This window comes from Numenius arquata, chromosome 6 (genome assembly GCF_964106895.1).
Source record: "Numenius arquata chromosome 6, bNumArq3.hap1.1, whole genome shotgun sequence".
NCBI lineage: Eukaryota > Metazoa > Chordata > Aves > Charadriiformes > Scolopacidae > Numenius > Numenius arquata.
In genome coordinates, this window is record NC_133581.1 from 63681704 (window position 1) to 63709570 (window position 27867).

Consider the following 27867-nt stretch of genomic DNA (forward strand, 5'->3'; position numbering starts at 1 on the left):
CTCTCTACAAGTACCTGAAAGGAGGCTGTAGAGAGGCGGGGGTCGGTCTCTTCTCCCAAGTTACAGATGATAGGACAAGAGGCAATGGCCTCAAGTTACGCCAGGGGAAGTTCAGGTTAGATATTAGGAAATATTTCTTTACTGAAAGGGTTGTCAGGCATTGGAATGGGCTGCCCAGGGAGGTGGTTGAGGCACCATCCCTGGAGGTATTCAAGAGAGGAGTTGACATAGTGCTTGGGAATATGGATTAGTGTTGGGTGGTGTGGTGGTGTGTGTGTGGGTTGCGTGTGTGGTGGTTTTGTTTTTGGCTTTTTGTGTTGGTTTTTTTTTTTTTTTTTTTTTTTTTTTTTTCATTGGTTGGACTAGATGATCTTAAAAGGTCCCTTCCAACCTCTGTGATTCTGTGATTCTGTGATTTTGGTCCACATGAAGATCAAAGCCAACCTGAAAACATGCAGTACAGCTTAAGATACCAGTTCCGTCGCTGCATAGAGGAGCTGTACTGGCATCGCATTTCTGCAATTTGCAATTTTTTGGGGGATAATTTTAGGAGTACAACCACCTCATTAGTAATCAGATGTTAGAGAAGAGTAAGAACAGAGAAAAATAGAAAATTTCTTCTGGGAGCAAAACAGATGTAATGAAGAGTTTTTACCAAGCAGCAAAAAAATGACTGAAATAATAATATAAAAAAAAAAGACTACTATAATTTTCTTTAATTATTCTAACTGCAAATCAGTGAACTATCTTGATACACAACTACTACACAGTAGTCCAAAAGAAGATATATTTAGCAGTTACTAGAATGGGCAAGCACATTTATTTTACCTCTTCTTGTACAGCGCATAGCATTTAGTGTAATAATTTTTGATCGGCTGATATGTTTCTGTTACAATTGCTCTTGACTCAAGCCAAAGTGCCCTCTAACAATATAAACACATTCTACAGCCGCTTCCCTACCTTCCTGCCACTTCCAAATGGTAATGGTGTGCTCGGGATCCAGCCCTACGGAGAGCAGCAGTTTGCCCGTGGCACTGAAACTGACTGAGCAAACGCCCTTTGAGTGGTAGCACCGCAGCACCGACAGCGTCTGTTTGTTCATCGCGTCCCACACGTGAATAGAAGGAGCTGTAGCTACACAAATATACGAACACGCAATTAGCAGGAATTTTGAAATTCTCAAATTATTGGCTTATTGAAGCAGTTAGTGGTTTTTTTAATAAGACAAATAAAGTTGTTCTGGTCAGACAAAAAAAAAAAAAAAAAGAAAGAAAAGAAAGGAGATTTTGGCCTCCATTTGGAAACCAATTTACGGCCAAGAGCATCATTAAGTAGGACTGAGAAGTTGGCCTCATTACGCTACTGGAGATGCAAATTTCACTTAACCTGTTACTGGACTTCTGAAGCACAGCAGAAGCTCTGAAAGCAAGCTGTCTTCTCCTGCTTTTCTCCTAGTAAAACTTTGCTCAGCACATAACTCAAAAACCTTCATAAATATTGAGCAGATCAGCAAGAATGTAATTTCTTCATGGGGCTTTGGGATGACTGATAGCTATAGAGAAATTAGTTTACAGTGCAAGACCAAAATCTCCTTTTCTACAAAATGGCCATCTGTCTGAAATGCATGCTCTCTCAGGAGAACGTCAGCTGAATGACCAGCTTGCTTAGTGATGTAGAAGAATTAGGGTATTTCATTTAGTCTGCGTTGTTCAGATTGCAAGCTCTTTGCAGTTGAGAAACGTCTTCCCATGCTTCTAATGTACATGATTATTTCTATTACGATGACAGCTAGTTTTGTTTTTTCCAAATACAATGCCTTCACCGAAGATCTAGCAATCCATGTATAGTTTGCAATCTCTGAACAGCACTTAAGGCCTTTTCAGGACAGTAAGATTCTCTCTCAAACTTCTTTACTTCTGATCTCTAGCAAATCTGACTGCAGAACCTGGAGGTTACTGGTTATTGACGTAGACCCAGATTCACGTAAACTAAATTATATTGCAGCTCCATGCTTTGTGTTTCTAATCAGCTAAACCTAGTCCCTCAAAGGCACACACATGATGGGAAACAGTAGGCACAGGGACCTAGGTAAAATTTCAGCCACATGAAACTCCGTTTTGGAGCATAATTCCACAGCTGTTCCAAAACGGTCTTTAGAACAATCTTCCTAATTTCCTCTATTTCCCACTGGAATTTTCTCTCATGGCACCAACATGCTGTTATCATCACCTTTTGAGAGGTACTAAGCGCGTAGTATAGACAGGCCATTAAATCAGAAAGGGCAGGTGCTGACAACAACCAGCATGTCTCAAAATGTCTCAGCAAACCCCTTTCTGTCCTTATGGAAAACTGAGGTGAAAGAATGCTTTATTATGGCTCTGAGCTGTTTTTCCCTCTTTAGCACTCCCCTTGGAAGAACTCTGTACTGCCCTTGACCTGTGCACCTGCCCTATAACCTTGGGCAAAATTTTTCTTTTGTGTGGCAGACAGAAACTTGGACCCAGATTTCATGAATAAGAACTGACAAAATCTTCCAGAGAACAGACAGAGAACACAGACTCTTGGAGTCCTCCTGCTTGGTAGTGTTCTCCTAAAAGCCTCTGTCCTGACATTGTGTCCTGTTTGTTGAGTTCTCCAGCTGCTCAACACCTGCTCTCACATGAGAGATTTTTCTAAGGTGTCATCTCCTTCTGGGAGAAGTTAGATAAAGCTACCATGGGCTGGCAGGACAAAAAATACCTTCGGTAAGATGAAGCAAATCTATACCAAGTCATTATGGAACTTAAGTTTGCCATTCCAGCCTCTTACAAACATTACTGCTTCAAGAATCCCTTCATCAATGTAGACAACAGAAAACTGGAACTAGAAAAGCAAAAGTTGTTGGTAAGAAAGGTGCCAAATAGTCATCGATAAATTTTAAGTGAAACTGTGCAACTTTCTAATGAAGGCAGGCAGCAGCTTGGATTCCAGACTCATGGTCCCATAAAGAAGAAAAAAGTAAGAGCGTGTGGTTTCAGGCAGTGACAAGAGAGTTTAGTAATATACACAAGCTCAAACTGAAGTTGCAGTAGGAAGAAGGTGTGTGAGAGAGGGAAAGTCTCCAGGCATTATCTGCAGGACTAGAGATGTTCTTTCATATCATCACTGCTTCTTTTATACAGTTTAGAAGTGTGGGAAAAGGTACCTATATTCTTCCTCCCATCCTTAGAGCAAGCACAATTTGGCATATTTAAAAGAATTCAACACACATTAAAAATGCCATTGTACATTTGTTCTTCTCAGAACAAGCCTTAGATCCACATGAAGATTATTATACTTTCTAGGTACACATGAACACACATTTATGCATCTCTGAAGATGTGTCACAAGACAACTATGGCTGCTCAACAATGAACTCATTCACATGTGATGGTGATGAATTTTTAAGATTACAGTTCAAAAACCAACATATTAATTAAAAAAATTGCTCAGTGAAGACTGTCAAAGACCCAAAATGATACAGAAAAAATTAAACTGACACCATAACAAGCATTTTGGATCAGTGGTAATAACTGCATGACAATCATACGCAAATGTGAAAGGTGATTGGTTTTTTCACTCAGTCACCTAGGCCTCCTCAATGGAATTTACTTTAGAAATACATATTTAAAATTATACTCAATTAATTGCGTGTCTGAAACATGTTAATTGTCAGCCCCAACACGTCTATAAAACCTGCAAGTGTCCACAGGAATGCTATGGTAGCAGTATGTAATTAGAACTCACTGGGCAGCAAGAGGGGAATACGTTACAAACAAAAGTAGTTTTTAAGCGTGTTCTAACATTTTAATTGTTTCTATATTAACAGTTTGCTGAGCTGCTGTGGTTTATATTCAGTGCTGACAGTAATAAGACTGATACAGGGGTTTAATAAACTAAAAATGAATTCACGTCACTTATTGCTCTATAAAGCTGCAGACGGCTACTAGATAGGCTAACTACACCTCAAGATGTTAAAATTTTATTTCCCTTACCTGACATATCTGCTGAGTCTCCTGTAATGGAAAAGCAGCAGAAAAATAATTAGACCAGAAATAAGATAAGTGCTAAAGAAAATATACGCCACATTTAGTGTAATTTCCTCACACACACATCGATGTAATCTCTCTGCATTGCAGCAGCACCATTACTGCTTTTAGTGTTAAAGATGAACAATTACTGATAAAAAGCGGTCATATCAGAAATAAAAATTTGTGGAATTAATATATTTTGATTTCCATTTTGAGTTACAACACAAAAATCTAGTTTTGGTGTAAAGTTAGGTCTCTCTCTGCCAACCTAAATCAAAACTGTATTTTACATGTTACTGGTATTTTAACAAATTAAGTGAGAAAAATCCCGCCGATGGCTATTCCGCCAAGAAGTAATGTTTGAGTCTGCTCTTGACAAGTGGCAAATACACCCAATGTTCTTCTATAATGCTCATTAAGAAATAAGGATTATAAAGGTTCAGGTTCTGGGAAGTATTACCGAGACTCTGCCTAACAGCACTACAGTTTAAAAATACTTGAAATAATGTTTCTGTAAATCTTTTGAAGATTTAAATCATGCTGGTGAAGCTATGTTTGTGCCAGTCGCATTAGTAGGAAAAGTAGCAGCAGTTAAGTATGTTCTTTACAGAATGTGTGCTCCTTAACATCTGTTCAGAATCTAAAAATAGGCATTGTTTCAAGATATTTTGCTTCCAGCTCATTTTTCAGATTTAACTCTCTCCTTAAAAATATGTCTTATAGTTTAATTTTTAAGCGTCATCTGCTCCTGTTTCGTATGCCTTAATCCACATTACAAACAGTTAAAATTGTTCCACTGCTAGTTGATGTAGAAATGATTATGAAATAAAAAAGCATTAAGGGTCCTGTGCCGCTTCTTGGGTAAGACAAACACTGAAGAAAATCTATGCAAAGAACTTATTTTCACATTCTTCCCATATTTATATCATACGGAAAGGCAAAGATGGCCAGATGAAGAAATACGCTGAAAAAGCAAATTCCTAAAGACAATAAAAGGTTTGCAATTCTTGCAAACGTTCTTTGCAATCAAAGCAAAGGCAAAAATCTGTTGGTAGTTTTTTCCATTTAAATAAATTCCACTAATGATTTCTTTAAACTGATGTGAGGCAAGAAACTCATCAAGAAATAAAGCCATTTTAGCTAAGGAGCTACGACTATCAATGAGTCAATTTTAACAAGACGCACCCGAAAATCCAAAAGACAGAGGGAAGCAGGTAATAAACTCTGACAAACTCACCATATTTAGATGAAACACCTAAAACAAACCTACAGGAAATGAAATAAGCTATTCTGCCTAAAATAAACTAAGGGTTTTTTTGTATGCTATGCACTAAGGGAAACTGTGGTTTTGAATCTGCTGAGAAACAACTGAAGGTATGAAAACCGCAATTAGGTTGTAGGACTACAAAAATACTACTATTATGCGAAATTTAGAAACACAGGTAATAGTCTGGTTATTTCATAGATCAATTTGAATGTTGCTATGAAACATATATTTTCCCTATAAATCTAAATTTATCTGTAGGGATACACCATTACGGTTTTGGTTCTGCCTAGAATATTGCAACTGTGTATTATCAAAACATGAAGTTGGCATTATAAATCTGCCTGGTGAGATAAAACCTTTATAAAGTGACATCTATTTTAAGAATTCTGGGTTTAGTTGATGTAGAGATGAAGGATAGCTCAATTAAACTGCTTTGGAAGGGCTACGGCTCTTAGGAAGGCCTAACACAAGCTGATAGTTAAATAAAAAACCAGACCAATTTCATGGGGCTTAACATTTCTAAAAAAAAAATATTTTTTGCTAACACTCCAGACAGAATATAAGCTTAATCTTAATGCCTCAATGTTTTTTTGTTCAACTTTATTAAATTACACTCAAAGAAACATATAAAGAGGACAGGTAACTGAGTAACACTCATACAAACGGAGATAGCATAATCAAATATTTCTGTGATTTATCGTGAACTCACAAGGCCCTAATTGCATGCTTTATGTTAATTTCTTTTTACAAAAATACAAACATACCTACTTGGCCAGTTGCCACTATGTTGGTAAACTTGGGGTGCTGATTTACAGTGAGGCACAAAATATCATCGTTGTGTTCCTGGTAAAAAGACTGAGAGCCTGAAAACATAAAAAAAAGTCCAACTTTAATTAAAACACATACACATACAGACATGCTTGAGGTTGAAAATTTTACTTTTGTGTATTATGGTGATGTTGCAGTTTGGAGCTTAAAACCAAGAAACAAACTCCTAATTTTTTACTTTTATTTTAACACACAGGACTCACAAACTCTGAACTATTCCTTCAAGTTTTCTACATCAAGTTGCTTAAATATCACAGAAACAAAAGGCATTGTGTTACTCTTTAAAAGGTCTAAGTTATCTAAACCAAACTGGTTATTGGGAATGAATGTACGTGATACAGAGGACTGAAACGTAAACCAAATAAAAAATATTAACTTAGTCTTAGAAAAAACATTAAACAACAATAACGATCCCATTGTTCAGCTGTTTTAGTTTCTGTGATCATTTTAACAAGCAAATTTCAGGAAGCTAATATCAAAATAATAAAATCTTTACAATAATAACAACGACAATAATAATAAAAATTTTTCCACAGGCTTTTTTAAGATTTAAAGCATACCAGTTACTTCATAAACTGTAACCCCACGTGTGTGAAGAAACATTTTTCCTCGAGTGGGTTCTCTCCTACCTGTTGCCACATTATACAAGATGCCAATGGACGCAGTATGATATATCACATCAGCACCGTCATTCAAATAGTGCACGTTGTTTCTACAGTCCTTGCCTCGGTACCCAAACACAAGCTCCAAAATCAGGTCCTAAAAAAAGATATTTACGTCCATTAAACACTCAAAACCTTAAAGCAATGAACTTTACAATCTCTTCCAGGATTTTATTTTTCAAATATGTCCTTATGCAGTAAAGGGAAAGGAGTTTAACGACATCTCAAACCAACAGAAATCGAGATCCCGCCTTCCCTGTCAGCTTACATTTGCTGCTCATTCTTGTCGTAGGTGGTCATTTCATCCCATCATCTGTTTGGTGGATGCTGTAGAATATTTGTATGTGTATACACACACACGTATATATACACAGAGAGGCTCATAACACATGCATATAAATAAATAAATTACCATGAGCCAAGAAAACCCCAGCTCTTTTGATGCAGAAGATACTAAGAAACAAAGAATGACAAACACTGGTCCACGATTTCATTCCATGCAGCAATTAAGAAAGCTCAATTACAGCCTAAAACCTTCTAGAACACTCATGGCAAAAGGCCGTTACTATGCTACACCAAACACTTTGTTTCATATCATAGAAAATAATATCAGTTGATATGAAAAACTGCACTTTTCAAGGTTTGATGAAATTTCCACTTTAGATAAATCAAAAGTGAGTATATTTATTTGCATAGGCCGTGTAATGAAAAAAACCCAGGTGCCTGACCTAAAGGTGACATTAATAGATTTTTTAAAATAATTTTATTTTTGAAACTGTTAACAATGATGAATTTTAAACAAAGTTTTAAAACAATTTTTTTTTTAAAAATGCAGTAAAAGATGCATGTGTTTTTTTAGCAATAATACACCATTAACAATTCAGTTATCTAAGCAGCACATATTGCTTTCAACACACTGCATTCAAAAGGTTTTATTGCTACTAAGAATTAAGTTGTGCTCCATTTTGTTTGCAAGAAAAATTAATAGCAGGCTTTTTTTGATTTATAAAAAAAATTCTCTCCCACTTTTTTTACTCTCTATTTACTCACTATTCAATATTTCCATCTTTGATACATTTAAAGTGAATTAATCATTTACTGTGTCCACAGATGTGTTAATTTCTGGGAAAAAAAAATCCTAAGAGGAGAGAAAGAGGACATCAATATTTTTCTTACCTCTATAGGTCTCTTTTTTTTCCCAACATTATTTGTCTGGAGTTTCTCCGGCTGCGGCAATGCCCTACTAACTGGTGGTCTGAAATAAAGAACTGTGAATAAGAGAAGGCTGTCCGTCACCCATTCCATACTAACACAGCACCTTCCAACCTGCTACTGCGTACGGAAAACTTACAGCCCTGTCCTCCTTAACTGATACTTGTATTCATCTTTAAAAGAAATACCTCTGCCAAAGGGAAAAAAAAAAAAAATAAAAAAAATAAAATCACCTTTGTTTAACATTCTAGGTTTTCCGACAATTCTTCAACAATCCATGAGGTTAATGCAAAAGCTGTTTTACAATGAATGACCGCTGATATAATATTCTTAGCTTTTTCATGCTATATTCTGAAGGTACTTCCATCTTCTCTGTAGCAATTTTTATTGGATAAACTTTAAAGGCTTACCTGATTAGTTTAAACACTTGAGATAGAATCATAGAATCATCTGGGCCGGAAGGGACCTTCAAAGGTCATCTAGTCCAACCCCCCCCCGCAGTCAGCAGGGACACCCCCAACTAGACCAGGTTGCCCAGGGCCTCGTCGAGCCTTACCTTGAATGTCCCCAGGGAAGGGGCCTCAACCACCTCCCTTGGCAACCTGTTCCAGTGTTCCACCACCCTCATGGTAAAGAACTTATTCCTAATGTCTAATCTAAATCTGCTTTTTTTCAATTTAAAGCCATCACCCCTCGTTCTGTCATTGCCGGCCTTTGTAAACAGACTGTCTCCAGCCTTCCTGTAGGCCCCCTTCAGGTAGATAATGAAATAATTAATGAGAAATAACAGGAATGAGATAATCATTCCTGTTCCCACATGCCTTCAGCAGGCCCTAATTCTTCCTATTTTTGTAACAGTTCGTAAAGAACTAACTTCAAGTACAACTTCCCATTCACTCTTACATCATCAGAAACAAGTTACTGATCAACACTTAGTTGGAAATAAACCATCACCGTGCAAATGCATGAATATCAGCCATAACTTACGTTCCACTGTTCTGAATAGCCCAGAATTAATATGAAAATTATGCCTTTATTTCTAGTAATCTGCAGGAGCATTGGTTAGTGATTCTGTACGTACAGCATACGGGGCCAGAAAAAAAAATCTGTAAGTTTGACCCTTAAGAGGAACAATTAATTAAAAAATAAATTCTACGTATAGGTTCACTGAAATCCAGGCGATTTAATCCAGTAGGCTGCGTGACAAACTAATACCACATATAAAGCAACAGGTCAGCTCTCTTTCACATTCCCTTTTTAGTATGAAGTACTTTTAACTCCATCTCCGCTCTTGAATGATGACTTTGATGCAAAACAATCACTGTGTCTTTTCTAAGACCAACAGACTACGGCTTGTTTGTACACTGTAAATTCTGAACTACATCCAAAGTATTTTTTCAGTTATTCAAATAAAATACTGTTTTCTGAGCTTTATTCCTCCTTTTCCCTGCCTAATTTTAGTACAATTTATAGACTGATATCGTATCAATCAAAAGATTTGTACGTACTATAAAGTAAATTATAGTGCAACTATAAAGTGGGTTCTGAAATACTTCAGTTACTTCCTCTACGCTTAGAAGCCTGTAAAGTATCTATGGAAAAACAAAATTAGAGAAGAAAAGCAGAGGATGAAAAATTCCTGTCTGGTAAAGGAGTCTATCAGATGCCTGGATCACCCAAACATGATAAAGTTTATTAAAACTTGCTATTGTGTTAGATAGGGCCAGAGGAAGGTACCTGAAATATTTAATTCAGCACCATCAATCTAGATTTTATGACATAAAATTTTTACAACAGAAAATCCAAATCCAGATCTAAAAAGAAATACTACTTTACATTGGATAGTTAAGACAATGAGTCTTCTCCCAGGAAGGGAATATGGGCTGTATTAAACAAAGTCTTATCAGAGCAAAGTATGAAATAATAATTTAAAATTAAAAAGAAGATTCAAGCCATGAAGGAATATAACTAAGACTCATATTTCATATTCATTCATAAATAAGTGCAAATTAAAACAGAGAACACTAATTGAAGTACGGAGAAAGACTTTTATAACTTCACAAAGAATGGCAGTCTGACACTTGGTTTTTGCTACTCCAAAATTCTTACTCTTGGAAAAGAGACTTCCAATAAACCGGCAGCAAATGCAAAAACTGGGGACATCTACCATATAGCAACATGGGTCAGAAAAGGAGTCCAGTGTGGACGCACACTAAAGGTCTCCTCGCTCAGAGGAAAATATTAAAAGGCAGCATCACTTAAATAGAATCCTTCAGTCCCGCTTGAAATGCGTCTGGTGGGAATGTACCCCCGACTTCATTCTCACAGGTCCTCAGTTACACATCTTTTTTTTCGCCTCTCGGCTCTTCAGTTACAAGGAATTCAGATATTCCCCGAGACAGAAAAGGAACGCATTTGAATTTCTTTTTCAGTTACAGCCTGGACTTAGCTCACAGCTATTAGCGTTCTGTCCTTTGGTCTGGGAAGGTGGAAAAGTATTCTCATAACTTTGGGGAAAAGAGAAGGAAAAGCAAACCAAGCACGGTCTGGGCTGCCCACAGCATCGATACAAGCATGTTGGTCAGTACGGGAAGACAGGAATACATCTGATTTCTGTCAACAATCCCAACATCCAATTTCATGACTGTTCTTGAATCACTACTGTCTCTCAACCAGCTCTTTCTGGGTCTTATACCTGATGCAAAATTCCTAGCCTCCCCAGCTATTTTCTAGGTCCTTTCTTCTCTTCTGTCCTATCACCACCGACTCCTAGCGTCCTCTTATCTACCCTGTCATATTACAACAACAGTATCATTAAGTATGATTAAAATTCTCACTTTTTAATCTTTGAAAATAAAGATACTACACTTTTATTTAGAAGTTTCTCAATTATCAACAGAAAAAACTCCCAATAGGTCACAACGTTGATCATAGTTAATACATATGGAAAGAGGTCATCTAAAGTTTTGCAGAGGAAAAAAAATCTTTGGCCATATTTGTTCCCCACCTTTGCAGTAGATGAGCAATTTCAGCTACAAATACACTGATCAAGACGTAGCAGGTATCTCCCAGTGCCACAGAAGCCTTCTTATCACTGTGCGCCACTCGAATCAAATCCAATCAAGTAAAACTACTGCAAAGCATGAGCAAAAACTGAAAGGCACGGATTCTGTATGGGGAATGGGCTTTCTGAAAGCACCTAAGTGATACAGAGAATAAAAACCTGCCCTTATTCATTCAAGTAAATGAAGAGACAGAGAGAAACTAGTACAGCCCGGGTCCAATTAAAATTTGCTGGGCTGGGTGTGGGGATATCAGACAGCTTCATCGAACACCTGAGCTAAATTTACATTAAGAATCCCTCTTCTCTCATAAAGAACAGCTGCTTTTTCCAATCCCTTTTTTGAAATGGTCACAATGGCTTCCCAAAATATTAATAAATAAGTTAATACCATATCATGGTATTAACTATTAATACCATACCATACCATAGTATTGTACAGTTAATACCATACAAAAAAATAAAGTGAATGTACATTGGTCGATAGAGCTTGACTTGACAATTTCTACTTAGCTATGTTATCTCACAGGTCACCTAAAGCATTTATACAAGTAGTCATCTATGAAAGATTAACTCTATATAGATTCAGAGCAGTGGAACTGGAATGCAAATTACAAGCATGTAAGTGTTTTTTTTTCCCAATTAAGTTTCAGGATGACAACTTGTGCATTTAAAAGCAAGAATGTTGAAGGACACCAGAATACATTTTCCAAGTGGTTTCTTTTTAAAGGTGCGAAAGCTGAAGATATTTTTCATTTGCTATTTAATGCGCAGGAAAGTGACTAACGGCACATAAACCACACAGAGGTCACACACCTGCACGTGTAACTGGCTGCATGCTCAAAAACTGTGTGCAAAAGATGGGAAGGAGAGCTTGAGTAACATTTTGGGGTGAATGAGCATACGGATGGGGTGAGTTTGAACACGTGGAAGGAAAATTCCAGCCATCTATCATAGGGGAAATAAATACCTTAAACCGACACATTATTTTCAACATGAAAATAGAATCAGTATATATATTTCAGTATTTCTTGTTATGAGATCATGAAAAAGGAATACAAGCATTTTGAAGTAGTTTGTGAAACAAAGAATCCCTTTTTCATGGTCTTAGACATAATTTTAATATTACTGATGCTGTTACCCATGTTGTCTTGTATGACACTGTTGTATTTCACTCCCTACTTTTATCACTGAGTTTCTGAAGATCTTAACAGAAAAAGGGATGGTCTTCTGTGGTTACTATGAGCTGCCATCAATTTTTTGAGTTCCATGATTTCTGTTTTAAAAATCCAAATGTTATTTTAGGCATGATTTCATAGAGCAAATTACAGCTGTGGGTACAGAAGAAAAAGTCCCTTCCTGTGAGGGTCACCCCAGCTGCCCCTCGTACTTTGGGGGACTTGCAAAGAACTTAACAATTGATTTTGCACAAGTCTTTAATGTGAAGTGACTTTCACTGCCCTCCCCAAAAGGTCCTGGTAAGCATTAAGTAGAGAATTAATTTGAAAAGTGAGGAGTTCTTTCCATTTACTTTCAGGAAGATTTTCAGTGTCACTTGTGAAACTTTGGAGGTCTGACTTCCATTAGAAGATAATGACACCTGGTAGTTTTTAAATACTGCTTCTTGACAATGATTACTCATAATTATTTTCAGGTGTCCTATGAGTAGTAAGTGCCATTTTGTATGCAGTAATGAGGATATAAGTAATCTACTATTTCAATAATTTAGCAACGCATACACCTTGACATGTCAGGCGAGACTGTCCCATCAAACATAAAACAATCCATTTTTGAGGTGAACAGCTTTCCACTAGGGACTGGAGAGAGTGCTAATCTCCATATTTTAATAAATATTATTGAAAAATACTATTAGTAAACGGAAGTTAAATGGTCCATGTAGTTAATTTTATATTGGTAGGTAAATAAATACCTAGCTTGTTGTATGGAACAGAACTACAATGAATATATATAAATTTATAATTTATAATACAGCAATATTCTGAAGAGTGATAGGTGCCTGGCATAGCACCCAACATGACAGATGGCTTTTTAAGGAAAATGAGAGATGACAATAAAATACGGACTAGATAGCAAAATAAAAGCATTACCTGGAACCTCTTTTCAGCAGCAGGTAGGAAAGAGAAAAGGATTACTTATACAAGTTTGGCTGAAAACTCGGGTGTCAGTGAATTATTCATAGAAATAATTATTATTGACTTTCTGGCTTGTTTACTCCTTTTTATAACAAGGGGATTATTCACAACTTCATAGGTTATGTAAATCTATTCTTTGTACAGACAACTTCCATTCACTTAAATGGGAGCTTTGAACATGTGTTGGCATCAGAATGTAACTCTTAGGAATGATTCCTACTGTAAACAGAAAGAAAGCAGAAGCAGACCCAAAACCCTCTGAAGCATATCAAGTGTTTAAAGAGCTGGCAAACACACCACCTGAATTACTCAAAGAAAGGCTGCACAGGTTTAACTTCCCAAAAAAGCTGATGGGTAGAATAATCAACTCGCTATTGAAGACACATGCTGAAGTCCACTCATAAAAATACATTCAGTTATACTAAAATACAAGTATTTCAGCTAGTCAAAAAGTGTGGGGTACTGAGCACTGCTGATATATAATGGTTTTTAACGATTATTTAATTCAGTTTATATTGTCTGAAGATATTTCAGCATCTGTTTCACGAATTTGTTGAACTGGATGGGTTTTCTCAGTCACGTCTGACGCCTACTCCTATACTTTGACTAGCAAAAAATAATTATTAACCATCAGAATACATGGGCATGTAGAGATTATCTCCTAATATTTGTACTATGTATGGGCACTTTTCATTAGTCTGATTAGCAGGTACACTTCCTTTGTTTTGATTTGCTTTTCTTTTAAGAACTACCAAGCAATTCCACCGCGGCAAAGAAGACACTAGTTACCAGTCTTTTTCACTTAATGGCGAAGGAAAAATAATTTTTCTCTCATCTGTTAGGGAAAACTTCCCAGAAAATTAAGAAAACAGTGTTAGCAACTCACAAATGGAATTTTTTCCTCCCTCAATGACAATAATCTGTTTTACTGAATCTCTTCTAATTACTTCCAACTTTATTCTGCAATGCAAGACTGGCACACTATTTCTTCATACAGGAAACAGCCAGACCTTTTCTCCCAATAAAAATCAAGTGTATCTTGAACAGGTATTACAGTCAGTAACATGCAATTCCTCAAGGACTACAGAATTCAAATACCTTCAGATATTTTTCAGAATAAGTGCTATGCAGGGGAAATGAGAGTTTCACCAAGAACGGAACACAGTTTTCTCTTACAATTTCCCCGAGTCCACTGAACCAAATGTTTATATAATCAGAGGAAAATTTTTAGCTTTCATTTGGTAGTTTCAATTCTTTTATTTCATGATTTAAGTATGGAACAAGATTTTCCACATGGACCACGTGATGTATCTCATTATTAGCTGGCAAATATTTGCATATGTGGAGATACGATTGGATGCCTAATTGGTCCAAGGCATATTTCATAAAAAGTTTTTGTGCTGTCTTCATCACCGAAATAACCCAGAAATTTGGAACTGTATTCAACTTATCTAGAAATATGTCTGTGTTTCAGTTACCCTTTTCTTGAGGTCTATGATAAATGCATATTGTTCACGTAACTTCTTAGGTTCTCTGGATAAAGTCAGTCTACACAGATCAGAACCCCAATACAAGTTTTCCCACCCCCATCACTGGGCCATGTAATTGCACCTCTAGGCATTTCTTCCCTGGTCACGTCTGATTATTTCAGTTGAAAAATGAATAGGTTTTTTTCCTTGCATTCAAAACTGGAGATTACATGGTAATCTTGATACTTTGGTAACTGGCTTTCTGATTTCCTCAAAGACATGAGCTTTAGCTCAGCTTTGAGAGGAAAAAATAATTACATCACTCTGGTAAAGGGAGGCCATTCCTTTCCATAATGTTGTTACGAAACACAGTAATACAAGTAACTAATGACAATTAAATTCTCGCTTGTGAAGAATGAAATCTCCAGATATTTTAGGGTTTTCAATCTCAAGGTTAACGCCCTGTACTAATGTATGTTCCGATGTGCAGAAACTGATTCAGAGAAAGGTCAGCTTCAAAAAGCCCTACTTTCTTTCTAAAACTGTTTAAAAAAAAAAAGTTAACATGAAATTTAAACTTTCCTGTAATCTAACTTATTCTGCAAACAGGGTGAACAGAGAGAGGGAAGCCGCTAATAGAAAGTCCCTTGTTATAATTTTTCATTTTGATTCCTGGCTTCTCCCCATTCCCAAATCACACAAGTTGTCAGAACGAAAGGAGAGGATAAAGCTAAATTTTTACAAAAAGAACTTTGGAATTTGTGCTATTTACATTCATGTCACAAGTCACTAGACTGGCAAGCAGAAAAATCTAATTGCATTCTGTTCATTTATCCAAAATATATGTAAGATGTTTGTATAAAATCTCCGAATTTCTTTTGGTGGCAATTACAAGGTGATAATTGTGAGGTTCACATAAAGGAAGCCTCATTTCAGTAGCTCCCTCCCTCTTTCAGCCCCTTGGAAATACAATTTAGGTTTATTTACTGTCTGTATCAGGTAAAAAAAAAAAAATCTTCATTTCTGGATCAGTGAAGGACTAGTTTGTAAATAGTTTGTTGGCTCCTTTCCCATTAGGAATGCACAAGGATCTAAAATAAGTTATGTGGTTTTGGATATTTCTATCAGCATATCAACTTTTACAGCACTCGCATCTCTTATTTTCAAAACACACCTGTGCCTCTTTTATTTTCTTTCAAATACTGAATTGCTTAGATAAGATTGTTACAAAAAAAAAAAAAGTCCCAGAAAAAGTGGGGAAAACCATGTTTGTCCTGAAGGAAAAAATAAAGGAATCGCTGCCTAGAAGTATGAGCAACTCACATATCAAGTTAATGTGTTAGCCATAAAAATGATTAAGACACAGGAATATCCACTGCTCTTAGTCCAACTGTGCTGTTGTGAAGGGAAAAACAATGTGGGGTTTTTTTTTAACTTCTGCTATTGCCAGGAAAAAAGGTAATTTAAGAGCAGAACCAGAAACTAAGAACAGGACACTACCTCTGCTGGAGAGCAAAAATAATCTTTTGTTCAGATTCATGTTCTGGGAATTGCACTTACATTTTGAATTAAGGGTCACTGGGAGAAAATTATTATGCTGCACCAAGAGCAGAATCCCATGTTCCATACTTCACAGAGAAGTTACCTACCCACCAGACTGCAGCGTTTCGCAGCCTCTTCTGCTTAGGGTCTTTCTGAGCCTAGGGATTCACTCATTGCTTTCTGCAGAGCTTTAGCAAAAAGGAGTTGACACTGTTTTGACAAGTCAAGCTGCAGCCAAGTCAACGATGCCTCTCCCAGCCCTGAAGCTTTATTAGCTCCAACACAGTGGGGCAGATGCGGCAATACTTCTCATGCAGCCACCTCAGGCGTCTCTGCAACGTGCTCCCTGCACTTTCTATTCCACGTTGGACCTCTACACCCACACTGTGATATAGTCTTACTGAAGTCCACAAGAAGTTAGGCGAGCTCTCTGACTACAGCTACTTAAATCCAGCTGTTCCTTAGCCACTCCGAAGTATTGAGGAAAAGAGGATGAGATCTGATAATCTCTCCCAAATACTGGATTTAGCACCCACTCATTTCTACTCAGAGCTGGGCTTATTCATTGTCCCTTATCCCTCTTCTACCCATTAACAAGCTGCTATTTAATAGCAAAGAGTTAGTCTTCACTTCTATTTCAAAGTATAACTACTTTCCCAAGCAGCTTAAGTTATTAAAATGCGTTTGATCCTGGACTTTGTGTAAATGAACTTACCTCACTACCCCCTGCCTTCATAGGAAGCCAAAGAGAAATAAAAACAAAATAAAAATTAATATTCTTTTAAGTTGTATATATATTTGAATATAATTACATTTTACTAATAATCATATTTTCAGATTGCTTTTTCGGCTAGAATTGTAATTTAGCAATTACCTTTCATCTAAGGTTGGCTCCTTTTGTTGCAGATGAGGCTTAATTCCAAACATTGGTCTAATGTTTGTTGATAAGGCTTTGATGGTGTAATTAATTTCATTTTCCCTTGTCACATCACTGTCATAACCTAACAAAATAAGAGTGTACAGTATCACAGCAAAATAAGATACCAGGAAAAAAAAATAAATTCATAATTTGTGCAGGTTTCAACAATGTACTGGACTACAAGAACAATTATACCATGTATTATAATAAATTAATAGGACAGGAAGAAAGTAGCTGGGAATCATGAACACTCTTAATAAAAGACATTCTAAGAAAAAAGTTCTCTAGAGTATCTTTGAGGAAAAAACTATTAACAAAGATCCAAGGGACATTCAAAGCTACCCCATTTCTGCTTGGTTGGCCTTAACTCAGGGTGACTAACAAAGGACCTCGCTACACGACATCTGCTGCTAAATTCAGAGAATCACAGAATACCAGGCTGGAAGGGACCTCAAGGATCACCTGGTCCAACCTTTCTTGGCAAAAGCACAGTCTAGACAAGATGGCCCAGCACCCTGTCCAGCCGAATCTTAAAAGTGTCCAATGACAGGGAATCTACCACTTCCCTGGGGACTTTATTCCAAAGGCTGATTGTTCTCATTGTGAAAAATTTTCCTCGTGTCCAATTGGAATCTCCCCTGGAGTAACTTGTACCCTTTACCCCTCATCTTTTCTTCGCTACTTAAGCTTACAGCAATCAACTTGATTATTTCTAAGTTAGCAGTTTTCTGTTAATAAAGTCTTCTTGAGATAGCATAATCCAGCTAGTTTTATAAATTCTTACTGACCTCCATCTTCTTCAGAATCTAAATCAGACTCTTCACTGTCACACTGTCTGCTATCCCGATGTCCTTCCATCTCGTAAGTCCACAGCATTAAAGATGTGTCTGCTCCTCCAACAGTGACCAACAAACTGTCATCATAGGTCCAACGGACATTTGTTACATGGGTACTGTGAGCAACGTACCTCTTAAATTTACCAAACTTTCCCTAAAAAGGGAGAAGAAAAGGCACAAATCAAATTTAATCAGTCTGCTAGATAAAACTGAAATGAGTTGCCAGTGCCCAACATGCTCTTAAGTTCTTTACAGTTTATATTTCAGCTGTTTTGCATTTGTATGTATCACATGATTTGCCAAGTTCCTCTCCTATAGCAACTTCACAAAATGTTAACCATATTTCCATACCAAGCATGCAAGAATATTTTTATAAACAGATTCCAGCAATAAACACTGGATCATTTTTCCTAAAAGAGAAAATAATCTAACAGATTAAGAATAAAATGCACATAGAATATCTGGAATCAACTTGTGCATAGGTTACCATCCCTAAGGTGGTAAAATATTAAAAATTGAAGACATATTTACAGATAAATAACAGGGAACTAAAAAGGTTCTAGAAGAGCAGTAAAAATATAATGTGCTTCTGGAATGGCTTTTCTATGATGCACGTTTAAATAATATTAAAGCTCTTCATCTTAGAGAAAAATGACCGAGGTTGGACAGAACAAAGTTCTATAAAATCATGAGTGAAATGAAGCTGAGGAAGAAATATTGTCTTCCAAAACAAGAGCTTAAGGGGCTAAAAATGACACTGATAAAACCCACACTGAGGATATTAATGCCAAGATATTATCAGACAGTGCCCGTTCCATTCCCAGGTTTTTTTCCACGTATTTGCCTCTGTCGGTGACAGAACACCAGAGGTGGCTCTTTAGCCTAAGCTGGAATGGTCATTCTTACTAGCTGAAAGTTTAATGCATTTCAAATTGCGCTGGAATATTGAATGCTTTCTTTGATCATAAGGACAAAAGTATAAAAGCACTATTTTGTTCTGAGTGATGAATTTTTACCATTTTGAAAAGGCAGTTTTATTCACCTTCTCTATGAACAGCTGAAAATTACTTACTTTAGCAGGGTATCGAAACAGTTTCACAAATCCAAAATCATCTCCTGTGGCTAATACTTTACTGTCACTAGTGAGGCATGAAGCAGTTACATCTGTGACTTCACCAATTATTGGCCAGATTCCTTCACAGCAAGAGCCCAAAACACTTGTCCATGATGCCCAGCCAATCTTTTCTACCTATAAAAACAACCTGTTTGAGACAGAGCACACTTTTTCCCAGGCAGTTTTCTTCCATATATGATTTCAAGAAAAAGTCCTTGCACCACCGATAAATCACATCTAAAAGATTAACCACTTTCTGACTATTCAGAATTTTATTTAAGATCCTTAATTTTACCTCTATTAACTTCCAGTTCCAAAGCCTCTAGAAGTATTTTAGAAATTTTGACCTTACCTCCCCTTCCAGCCTGGAGAAAACAAATTACGTTTTTCAACACTGCCTTTCAATCTTATAATCAATATTACTTGAAAATTATCCACTATCACTCTCTGCCCTATGACTATGCCCTATGTCTGAGAAAACAAATCAATATTATAGCTACAGTATACTTCACTTGCCTATGTATATTATGTATACTATACTGCATTGTTACGTAAAGACAGACATGAGGTCTTCCACAGCAAGTTTAGGGCAAAGTAATCTGCAATCAGTTTCCAAAGGTGTTTAGGTATGAAAAGAGGCATACAGAGGTCCAAGCGAGATTTTCATGACTTAGTCAAATGGCCATTTCTTAACAGAAGAGACAAATGTGATATCCCCTACGTATTTTATCATTGTGATTGCATTATATAATTGAACAGACTGAAAAAAAAAAAAAAAAAAAAGGGATAAAGAATAGCAAGTGCCTGAACAGAAGCTTTTTCAACAGATGAGTTAAAATCATAGTTTTATACATCATTCCCTCTTATGTGGAATAGACAGTTGTACCATAAATCTGCTTTGCCATCAAGTTCAGAAGGCAGTCTATGTCCTTACCTCTAAACTAGGAATTGTCTGTTTCTTCCCACGAGGAGCTTCGAAAAACAACTGCTCTTTAGCACCAGTGTTGACTTGCAAGAGCTTCCCTACAAAACATATTACATGTTGTATATTAACATTAAATAGAAGATTCCATTAAAAAATAGTTATTTTGCAATTTTTGTTGCTAACAGCATTACACAAACCATTTGTTTCCAATGGAAAAAGCTGCATACATAAACAGTGGATCTGGAAGTATGGGCTTCTGAAGATCTGAGTCCTTTGACCCCTTAAATTCACAGTCCCTCTTCCTCTCTTTGAAAACTGTAATAATGCATTACTTTTCTCTCCTGTTTGTGGTTGCCCCATCAGATGGTAGACAAAATGTATTGGGTCTAATTCAGAGATTGTTTGGGACAACTGGCTGACCAGTACGTATGTGCACTTGGGACTGAGAAGCAGATACGCTGCCTGGCCAGTGGCTGCTCCCCAGCAACTGACTTCTGCTTGCCTTTATCCTACTTCTCTTCTGAGAGAAATTCTCATTAATGTTTCTGTTCTCTTCCTGTTCTCAAAATTCTCAGATGAAGCTAACTTATAACACTCTTTCAAATTAAACTGGACTGTTTCAAAAGTGATTATGTAGAGGAATAAAAGCAGAAACTAATAGACTGCACAATTGCACTGCTTTGTTTTTTTATGAAAAAGGACTAAAGTTAGTGTTTAAATTAACCACGGATTTAGACCCAGGAAGACATGAAATCCAGGCTTTCTGCTATTTTTGACAACACAGATACATATTCCTGAGCTACATATGCAACTGCATTATGCAGTACACTGTTCAAGAAGTACACGTCAAACAATAAACACAAAAGATGTTAAAAAAACCCAACCAATCTATAGAGAAAATTTATATTACTTCAAATTGCAAAATTCTAAAAATAGAAATAGTAGTAAAAATCATGGTTTTATATTTATTTAGATGCTGCGAGCATATTCATAAACCAAAGAAACAAATCTGTCAGTGATACCATAAATTCATACTGTAGATGTACTACATTTAGTTTATAATGCAGTCAATCTCCCAGTGGATATTCAGAATGATTGCTACTTACCTCTTATGTCCCAGTCCATGTGTGTGATGTAGCTGGAGGCTCCCTTGCAGATTCCTACGCGTTTACTGCTCATTACATTGTAAATATCTACAAAGTTGTCACAGGATGCCACAGCTAAGTACTTTCCAGCTCCTAAAGCACATCAGTGGAAACAAAAGACATTTTCAAAATGCTGTAGTGCTCCGTGTATTAAACACAGGCTGGAATTCAGCTATAAGCAACTCAGATTTCTTTAAAATGAGCTTGCTAATTTATACACAGTCCCCAACAGACTAATGTTCACATCACAATCAAAATCAGTATGAAATATACAACCACGATATCATTACATTTTCAAACAATAAAAACTATCTCAGGAAATTTTAAACTTTTATTGCACTCAGAGAGCACTAAGGCTTAGGTAACCAGAAAGTAATGCTGCATGAGAATGGGTATCAGTAATTTGCATCCAATTTCTACTACAGAAGAATATTTTCACTGAAATAGTATTATTAGTTTAGGTCATACACATATCTTAGTTTAAGACATACACATTAGTTCAGGTCATACTCCTAAATAAGAGCCGTACTGTTTAAAAACACCTAGCCTCACTGGGAGTGCTTAGCACTGTAGGGGGAGAAAAAGAAGAAGAAAAAAAAAAAAGACACCAGAACTTTCTGACACATCAGTTTCAAGCACTCTCATTAGCTAACAGCAACCTCAGAGGAGCCAAGCTTATGCAGCTCCTAAAGTGGAACCCTTGGGATTTAGGGAGGCTGCTGGATGCTCATGATTTAAAATTGACTCTTGCATTTCAGGAGGTTACTATGAGCAAACCTATTCCAATAATCTCACCGTTAAATAAGCAACATAAGACTTCACACAGTATTTTTCAAAATGTTAATATTAGTCTTGCTGACTTACTCGTTACATGTAAAAGAGCACTACAGATCTCTACTTCTTTTATCTTTTAAAGGTTACAAAAGCTTGCTTGAACAACCTTGATATAAAAATCTTCATTTTAAATCACCTACCAGGAGAAAATCGGATCTCGGAAATAACATCTTTCCTGTGCTGGAAAGAGACCAGATCCTCCAGGGTATCTGCATTAACTATCAAAAAGCTTCCATCGTTGAGACCAACAGCTAATGCTTTTCCATCAGGAGAAAAGCAGCAACACCTACCTCCTATGAGGAATACAGAAACAGCATTCAGGTACATTTACAGTGCATAATCCCTCTTTTAGATTAATTTTTTCCAGTAATAAAGGAAAGCTATTCTTATAGTATATAGTCCAATGAAATTTTTTAAATGCTGCCAAGATAATTTCCAGGCTCTGTATCTGTGAGAGCACACAGAAGCTACTAACAAATCCCAGAATCTTAGATTACATTTATTTGCATATTAATTGACATATGTTATACATTAGTAACACAGATTAATCACTACTGTTTACCTATTTTTAATATTGCTCTCCTTCTGGTGACATTGTTACCATTTGTTCTGGTAAGGAGAACACAGCAGGAAAAAACCTTCTGGACTCACAGAATCCAGTCATTTGCTATCACTGTCACTATGTCATATAATCCTTCTGATAAACATGTCAAGTTTCATTTGAAAAAACAGTTTAATTTCCAATTGAGATTTATCTATGGTCAGTTTATATAGATCTGTTTCCATGCCAGAATTTTCCATTAGCATAAATTTGTTTCCCTACTATTTGTTCCTCCAATTAACTTGTAGACAGTAATCCTTGATTTAGCTGACTCCAGCACAAAGCTTCTCATTCGTTATCCTTTAGCTCCTCCTTCTCCATACTCAACTTTCACTTTAATTTCATTCAGCTGAACACAGATGAGAAGTGTATACCAAAAATACTCTGATTAGCCTCTTGTAAACTACATGCATACCTCATTATGTCCTGGGAAAAATACCTCACAGGTAATCGTCATCCAGCCATCAGCTAGAACATCCTGAACCTTCTGCTCCACAGTTACTCCTCAGCTACACAGACATTTTTCTTACAGTCATTCAGTCTTGCCTTTTTTAATTGCCAAGTATTATCTCATTTGCATTACTGCAATCTGCAGAAGCATACAGCTCTTTCTGTATAGTACTGCTTAAGATCGCCAAAGCATCTCAAAATGTGTCTCATCAGCAAATTACGTTATCACAGTCCTTATTCTTCTGCCAAAACTACTCTTAAAACTATTAAGAAATACCAGCTTTAAGACTTGAGCAGACCACAAACTTGAAACTTTCTTGGTTAAGCTCTGCTTGTGCCAGCTTATGACTCTTCTTACATTTACCTTATCGATCCAAATCATCTTCAACTAAGCTTCCTATCAAGTTTGGACCAAAATGCTTTACTAAATGACAAACAGATAAAGCCTATTGTACTCCCTTGTCTAGCAAAGCATATATACACCATTAGAAGCTTGTTAAGGCTAGTCTGGTCTAATCTTAAAAAAATTCTCTTTATACAATGTCACTTGCAACAGATTTTCCATCTGTCAAAAGAGAAATTAGTTATACAGTAGACAATGAGTAAGAATTTTATGACTGTTCTCTTTCCTTGACATTCCAGATTCTTCTAATGGTCAGAAGGAAGAATTCAACATTACTCCTAAGATTTCTTCCAAAAATTTCTAGATTCAAAGTCCTCCGCTGTTCAAAAAAAGCTTGCAATACTACAAGCAATGTGGCAGAATTATGTAATTGGCTCAACTTTTATTGTAATTTCACTGACTTCAATATGTTACAATTGCAAATAATCTTAAGAACAGTATTACATAGAAATCTTTCCTACAGATTCATTAGCTTAAGGGCTACATAACTCATGAACACAGCTTCAATAAAATAATTTGAGCAAAGAAAGGAATTTATTCAGTCTTGCTTTTGAAAGATTCATAATGCTAGTAAATGTCAACTGAATTCAGTTAAATATTTTTTCATACTAAGCATCTTACCCTTCTTCAATTTGCGAACAGCTAACATACAATGGCTAGGAGATAAATCCCATATTCTTAAGGTTTTGTCATCACTTACAGTGGCACAAATAGGTAAATGAGGATGAGTAGCTAGACCCCAAACTTCCCCCTCCATGTGACCCTGAAAAAACACAATGAATCAGATGACTTTGTATTTTAAACTGAAATATGAAAAAATACATTTAAAGAAGTTTAAAAATAGAAAGAACATGCATATTGTTAGAGGATAAAAAAGAAGTATCTCAATAGAAAAAAAACTTCACCCTACTACATACAAGTAGAAATGCAAATTACAGTAATTATCACTAGAAAAAAAAACTTTTCCCTAAGAAATAATCCTCACACATATCTATGTGAATGACAGTGGGATCAAGTGCACCCCCAGCAAGTTTGCCGACAACACCAAGCTGAGTGGAGCAGTCGACACGCCTAAGGGATGGGATACCGTCCAGAGGGACCTGGACAAGGTCGAGAAGTGGGCTCAAGTGAATATCATGAGGTTCAACAAGGCCAAGTACAAGGTCCTGCATGTTGGTCAGGGCAACCCCCGGTATCAGTAACAGGCTGGGGGATGAAGGCTGAGCGCAGTCCTGATGAGAAGGACTTGGGGGTACTAGTGGATGAGAAGCTCAACATGAGCTGACAATGTGCGCTCACAGCCCAGAAAGCCAACTGCATCCTGGGCTACATCAAAAGAAGTGTGGCCAGCAGGTAGAGGAAGGTGATTCTGCCCCTCTACTCCGCTCTGGTGAGACCCCACCTGGAGTACTGCGTCCAACTCTGGAGCCCTCAACACAGGAAAGGCATGGACCTGTTGGAGCAAGTCCAGAGGAGGCCACAGAAATGCTCAGAGGGATGAAGCACCTCTCCTGTGAGAACAGGCTGAGAGAGCTGGGGTTGTTCAGCCTGGAGAAGAGGAGGCTCCAGGGACACCTTATTGCAGCTTTTCACTACTTGAAGGGGGCTTATAAGAAAGATGGGACAAACTTTCTAGCAGGGCTGTTGTGATAGGACAAGGGGTAATGGTTTTAAACTAAAAGAGAGCAGATTTAGACTAGGTATAAGGAAGACATTTTTTACGATGATGGTGGTGAAACACTCGAACAGGTTGCGCAGAGAGGTGGGAGATGCGCCATCCCTGGAACATTCAAGGTCAGGTTGGACAGGGCTCTGAGCACTGTGATGTAGTTGAAGATGTCCCTGCTTATTACATGTGGGTCGGACTAGATGACCTTTAAAGGTCCCTTCCAACCCAAACTATTCTCTATGATCCAGATTTTTATTTACCTTAGATCCTAATATAGTCTTTAAAAAAAAAAAAAAAAATCTGTATCTTTACATATTGCACTGGCCACTCAGTGTGAATTAAAGATGCACAGATTTTTATTTAAATATGAAAGAAAATCATATGATGATATGATGTAAAAATATCTGGTTTGTAGTCAGGCTTAAGAAATGCAGCCTGTTTGGTAACTGAAATGGTTTTTACATAATTACAAAGAAAACCTAAAAGTAAATCTCAAGGAGATAGCTTTTAAAGATAATTAGAGTAATTAGTACTAGGAAAAAAGTTAATAAGGAATTTGGTGGAGAATCCAGTGTTACACACAATTTTTTACCTTTTTTTAAAAAAGAAAAAATGGAAATACGATCTTGGTCTGCTTTAAAGGATGAACTTGTTGAACAAATTAGTACATGAAACTCTGATCTGTTTGGCTCATTAAAGAGTCATAATGGTCCAGCCTGGCCTTAAAAAACTATGAAGTGATAGTAACTCACTAACTTCACTCAAAATTAAAATGCTTGTTATTTCACAGTCTTTACTTGAAAAATAAAACAGTGTTTGTGGTACAGAATATTTGACTGATATTTAGCACGTACCTGAACCAGCAGAGTTATTGGTCCACTTTTATCCACCTCCAATATTTCACCATTCTTTGTGCCCACTAAAATATGACCATGTCCTAAAGATATGGCACGTATAGAAGGATTATCTTCTAAGAGGAGACCTAGAATGTTAGAAGACAGAATATTTAAGTATGCCTTAAAGAGAATTTTTCACACATATGCACATTATATTCTCACTGTAGAAAAAGATACTCAGTAGTAAACAAGTAAAAACATGGAATATGTGGAATATGAAATATGAAACATGGAATATTCCATGCATGAATATATGTTTGAATTCTTTTGGAAGTATTTAGCAATTACCCAACGGACACTAACCTTTAATCAGCCTGACCTGCTGACAATCTTAGTGAAAAAAAGTGCATATGAAGTATCAACTACACTCCTATATTGCTAGCATTTACGGTACCTTAAGTCTAGCTTTTTACTAAACAGATATGAGAATGAGATACTCTGTAGTAGAATGTTTTAGTTAATGGGTGTTTTCATACATGATTTTTGAAACTCAAATCACATACATAAGAACACAGGAAATGTAATTTTAGCAGGGGGAGGAAGAGCAGGAAGGAGTTGCTATCCAGAACATCAAATAGGGAAAACAGTAAATCAGCACTAAGATCAAGAATAAAGGAAGAAATAGGAGTAACAGAGGTGAAAACGTTCTTACGTAATTTCAAGAAACATATGCATTTACAGAAAATTAAGTCATAAAATGTACTAATCCCTTGCAAAACTAACCACAATTCTGAATTCCAGTCCTCCTCTAAAACAAAAAATCAGACAAGATACTTCATGATTAGAAATATAATTGGCCTTTTGGTTGCCACTTTAGAAAAAAAAAAACAAAATGAGCTGGGTGGTAAGAGACTCAAGGTTAAATCAATTAATTCAGGTAGATGATAAGGTAAATATTATGATATACTCCACCCAAATGTGCAAACAGTCAGTACAATATACCATTCCCCTCCCAACATACAATATACCATTCCCCTCCCAACAATAAGTTCCCAACTTATTTAGAACCAATAAAGCTTCTAAAAAATAGTTTTTAGTATTCATCGTGTCGAATGTGGATTCCCTCCTACTGGGGAAAGCATTTGCACAAAAAGAGTGTTTTAAAGAAAATATTTTAAATAGAATAAAAATAGGATAAAGTCTGTGTTACCTTTAGACCCAGGAGCCAAAGCTGCCCTTTTGATGGCATAGGTTTTGAGACAACGTTCAAAGGTATCGTCCCAGAGAGCTACTACCCCATCCTTTCCTCCAGTGACAAATCCCTGGCAGAGGAGGGGAAAAAAAAAAAAAATCACAAGTTACAATCAATTATTACTTTTCTTTAATTTTTCACAGATTTCTGTCAATACTGAAAATGGATTATATACAACACTGCAATGCACAGAACTACAGATGTTAGAGATGAAAAGATCAGGAGCAACAAAATGGTTGAATTCTCCTGACGAAGGCAGCACAGATCTGTACGGTCCATGTACACAGGCTGGATTTAAAAGTTCTAAACAATAAGCTTCTACCACACGAGAAAAATAAATTTAAGTGACATACCGAAAAGTTTTTCTTGATAGTTAGCCTCAATATCCGCTTGGCTATATGTAATATATATACTATACTGAAAGCCAAATATTAGAAGGTGGAGTAACTTGGTCTAACCCAGCAAAACACAAACACATAACTTCAAACATACAAGAAATCTAACTGGAACATCCATTCACATTAAAGCACATGCTTAAAGGTTTTCCTGAGTAAAAGAAACTGAGAATCAGGAGAGAGAACTTCGTGACCTACAGACTGAATGCTTCTACTAGTAGTCAGCAATTACACCACAAAATAGT

General features: G+C 36.6%; 1 protein-coding gene across 1 annotated transcript in view; it reads right to left on the reverse strand.

Moving 5' to 3' along the window:
- The window catches only part of EML5 (EMAP like 5), a 97736-nt gene that overhangs the window by 10746 nt on the left and 59123 nt on the right, over positions 1-27867 (reverse strand). Inside the window, exons 19-34 of the mRNA XM_074149590.1 lie at positions 27186-27297; positions 25994-26121; positions 24092-24233; positions 22157-22309; positions 21144-21275; positions 20047-20135; positions 19071-19247; positions 17951-18152; positions 17118-17244; positions 16959-16973; positions 13188-13196; positions 7983-8061; positions 6774-6903; positions 6081-6179; positions 4014-4034; positions 961-1134 (exon numbers count right to left, since the gene is read on the reverse strand). Of these exons, the coding sequence (XP_074005691.1) occupies positions 961-1134; positions 4014-4034; positions 6081-6179; positions 6774-6903; positions 7983-8061; positions 13188-13196; positions 16959-16973; positions 17118-17244; positions 17951-18152; positions 19071-19247; positions 20047-20135; positions 21144-21275; positions 22157-22309; positions 24092-24233; positions 25994-26121; positions 27186-27297 (1789 nt within the window). The remainder of the gene's footprint in view (positions 1-960; positions 1135-4013; positions 4035-6080; positions 6180-6773; positions 6904-7982; positions 8062-13187; positions 13197-16958; positions 16974-17117; positions 17245-17950; positions 18153-19070; positions 19248-20046; positions 20136-21143; positions 21276-22156; positions 22310-24091; positions 24234-25993; positions 26122-27185; positions 27298-27867) is intronic.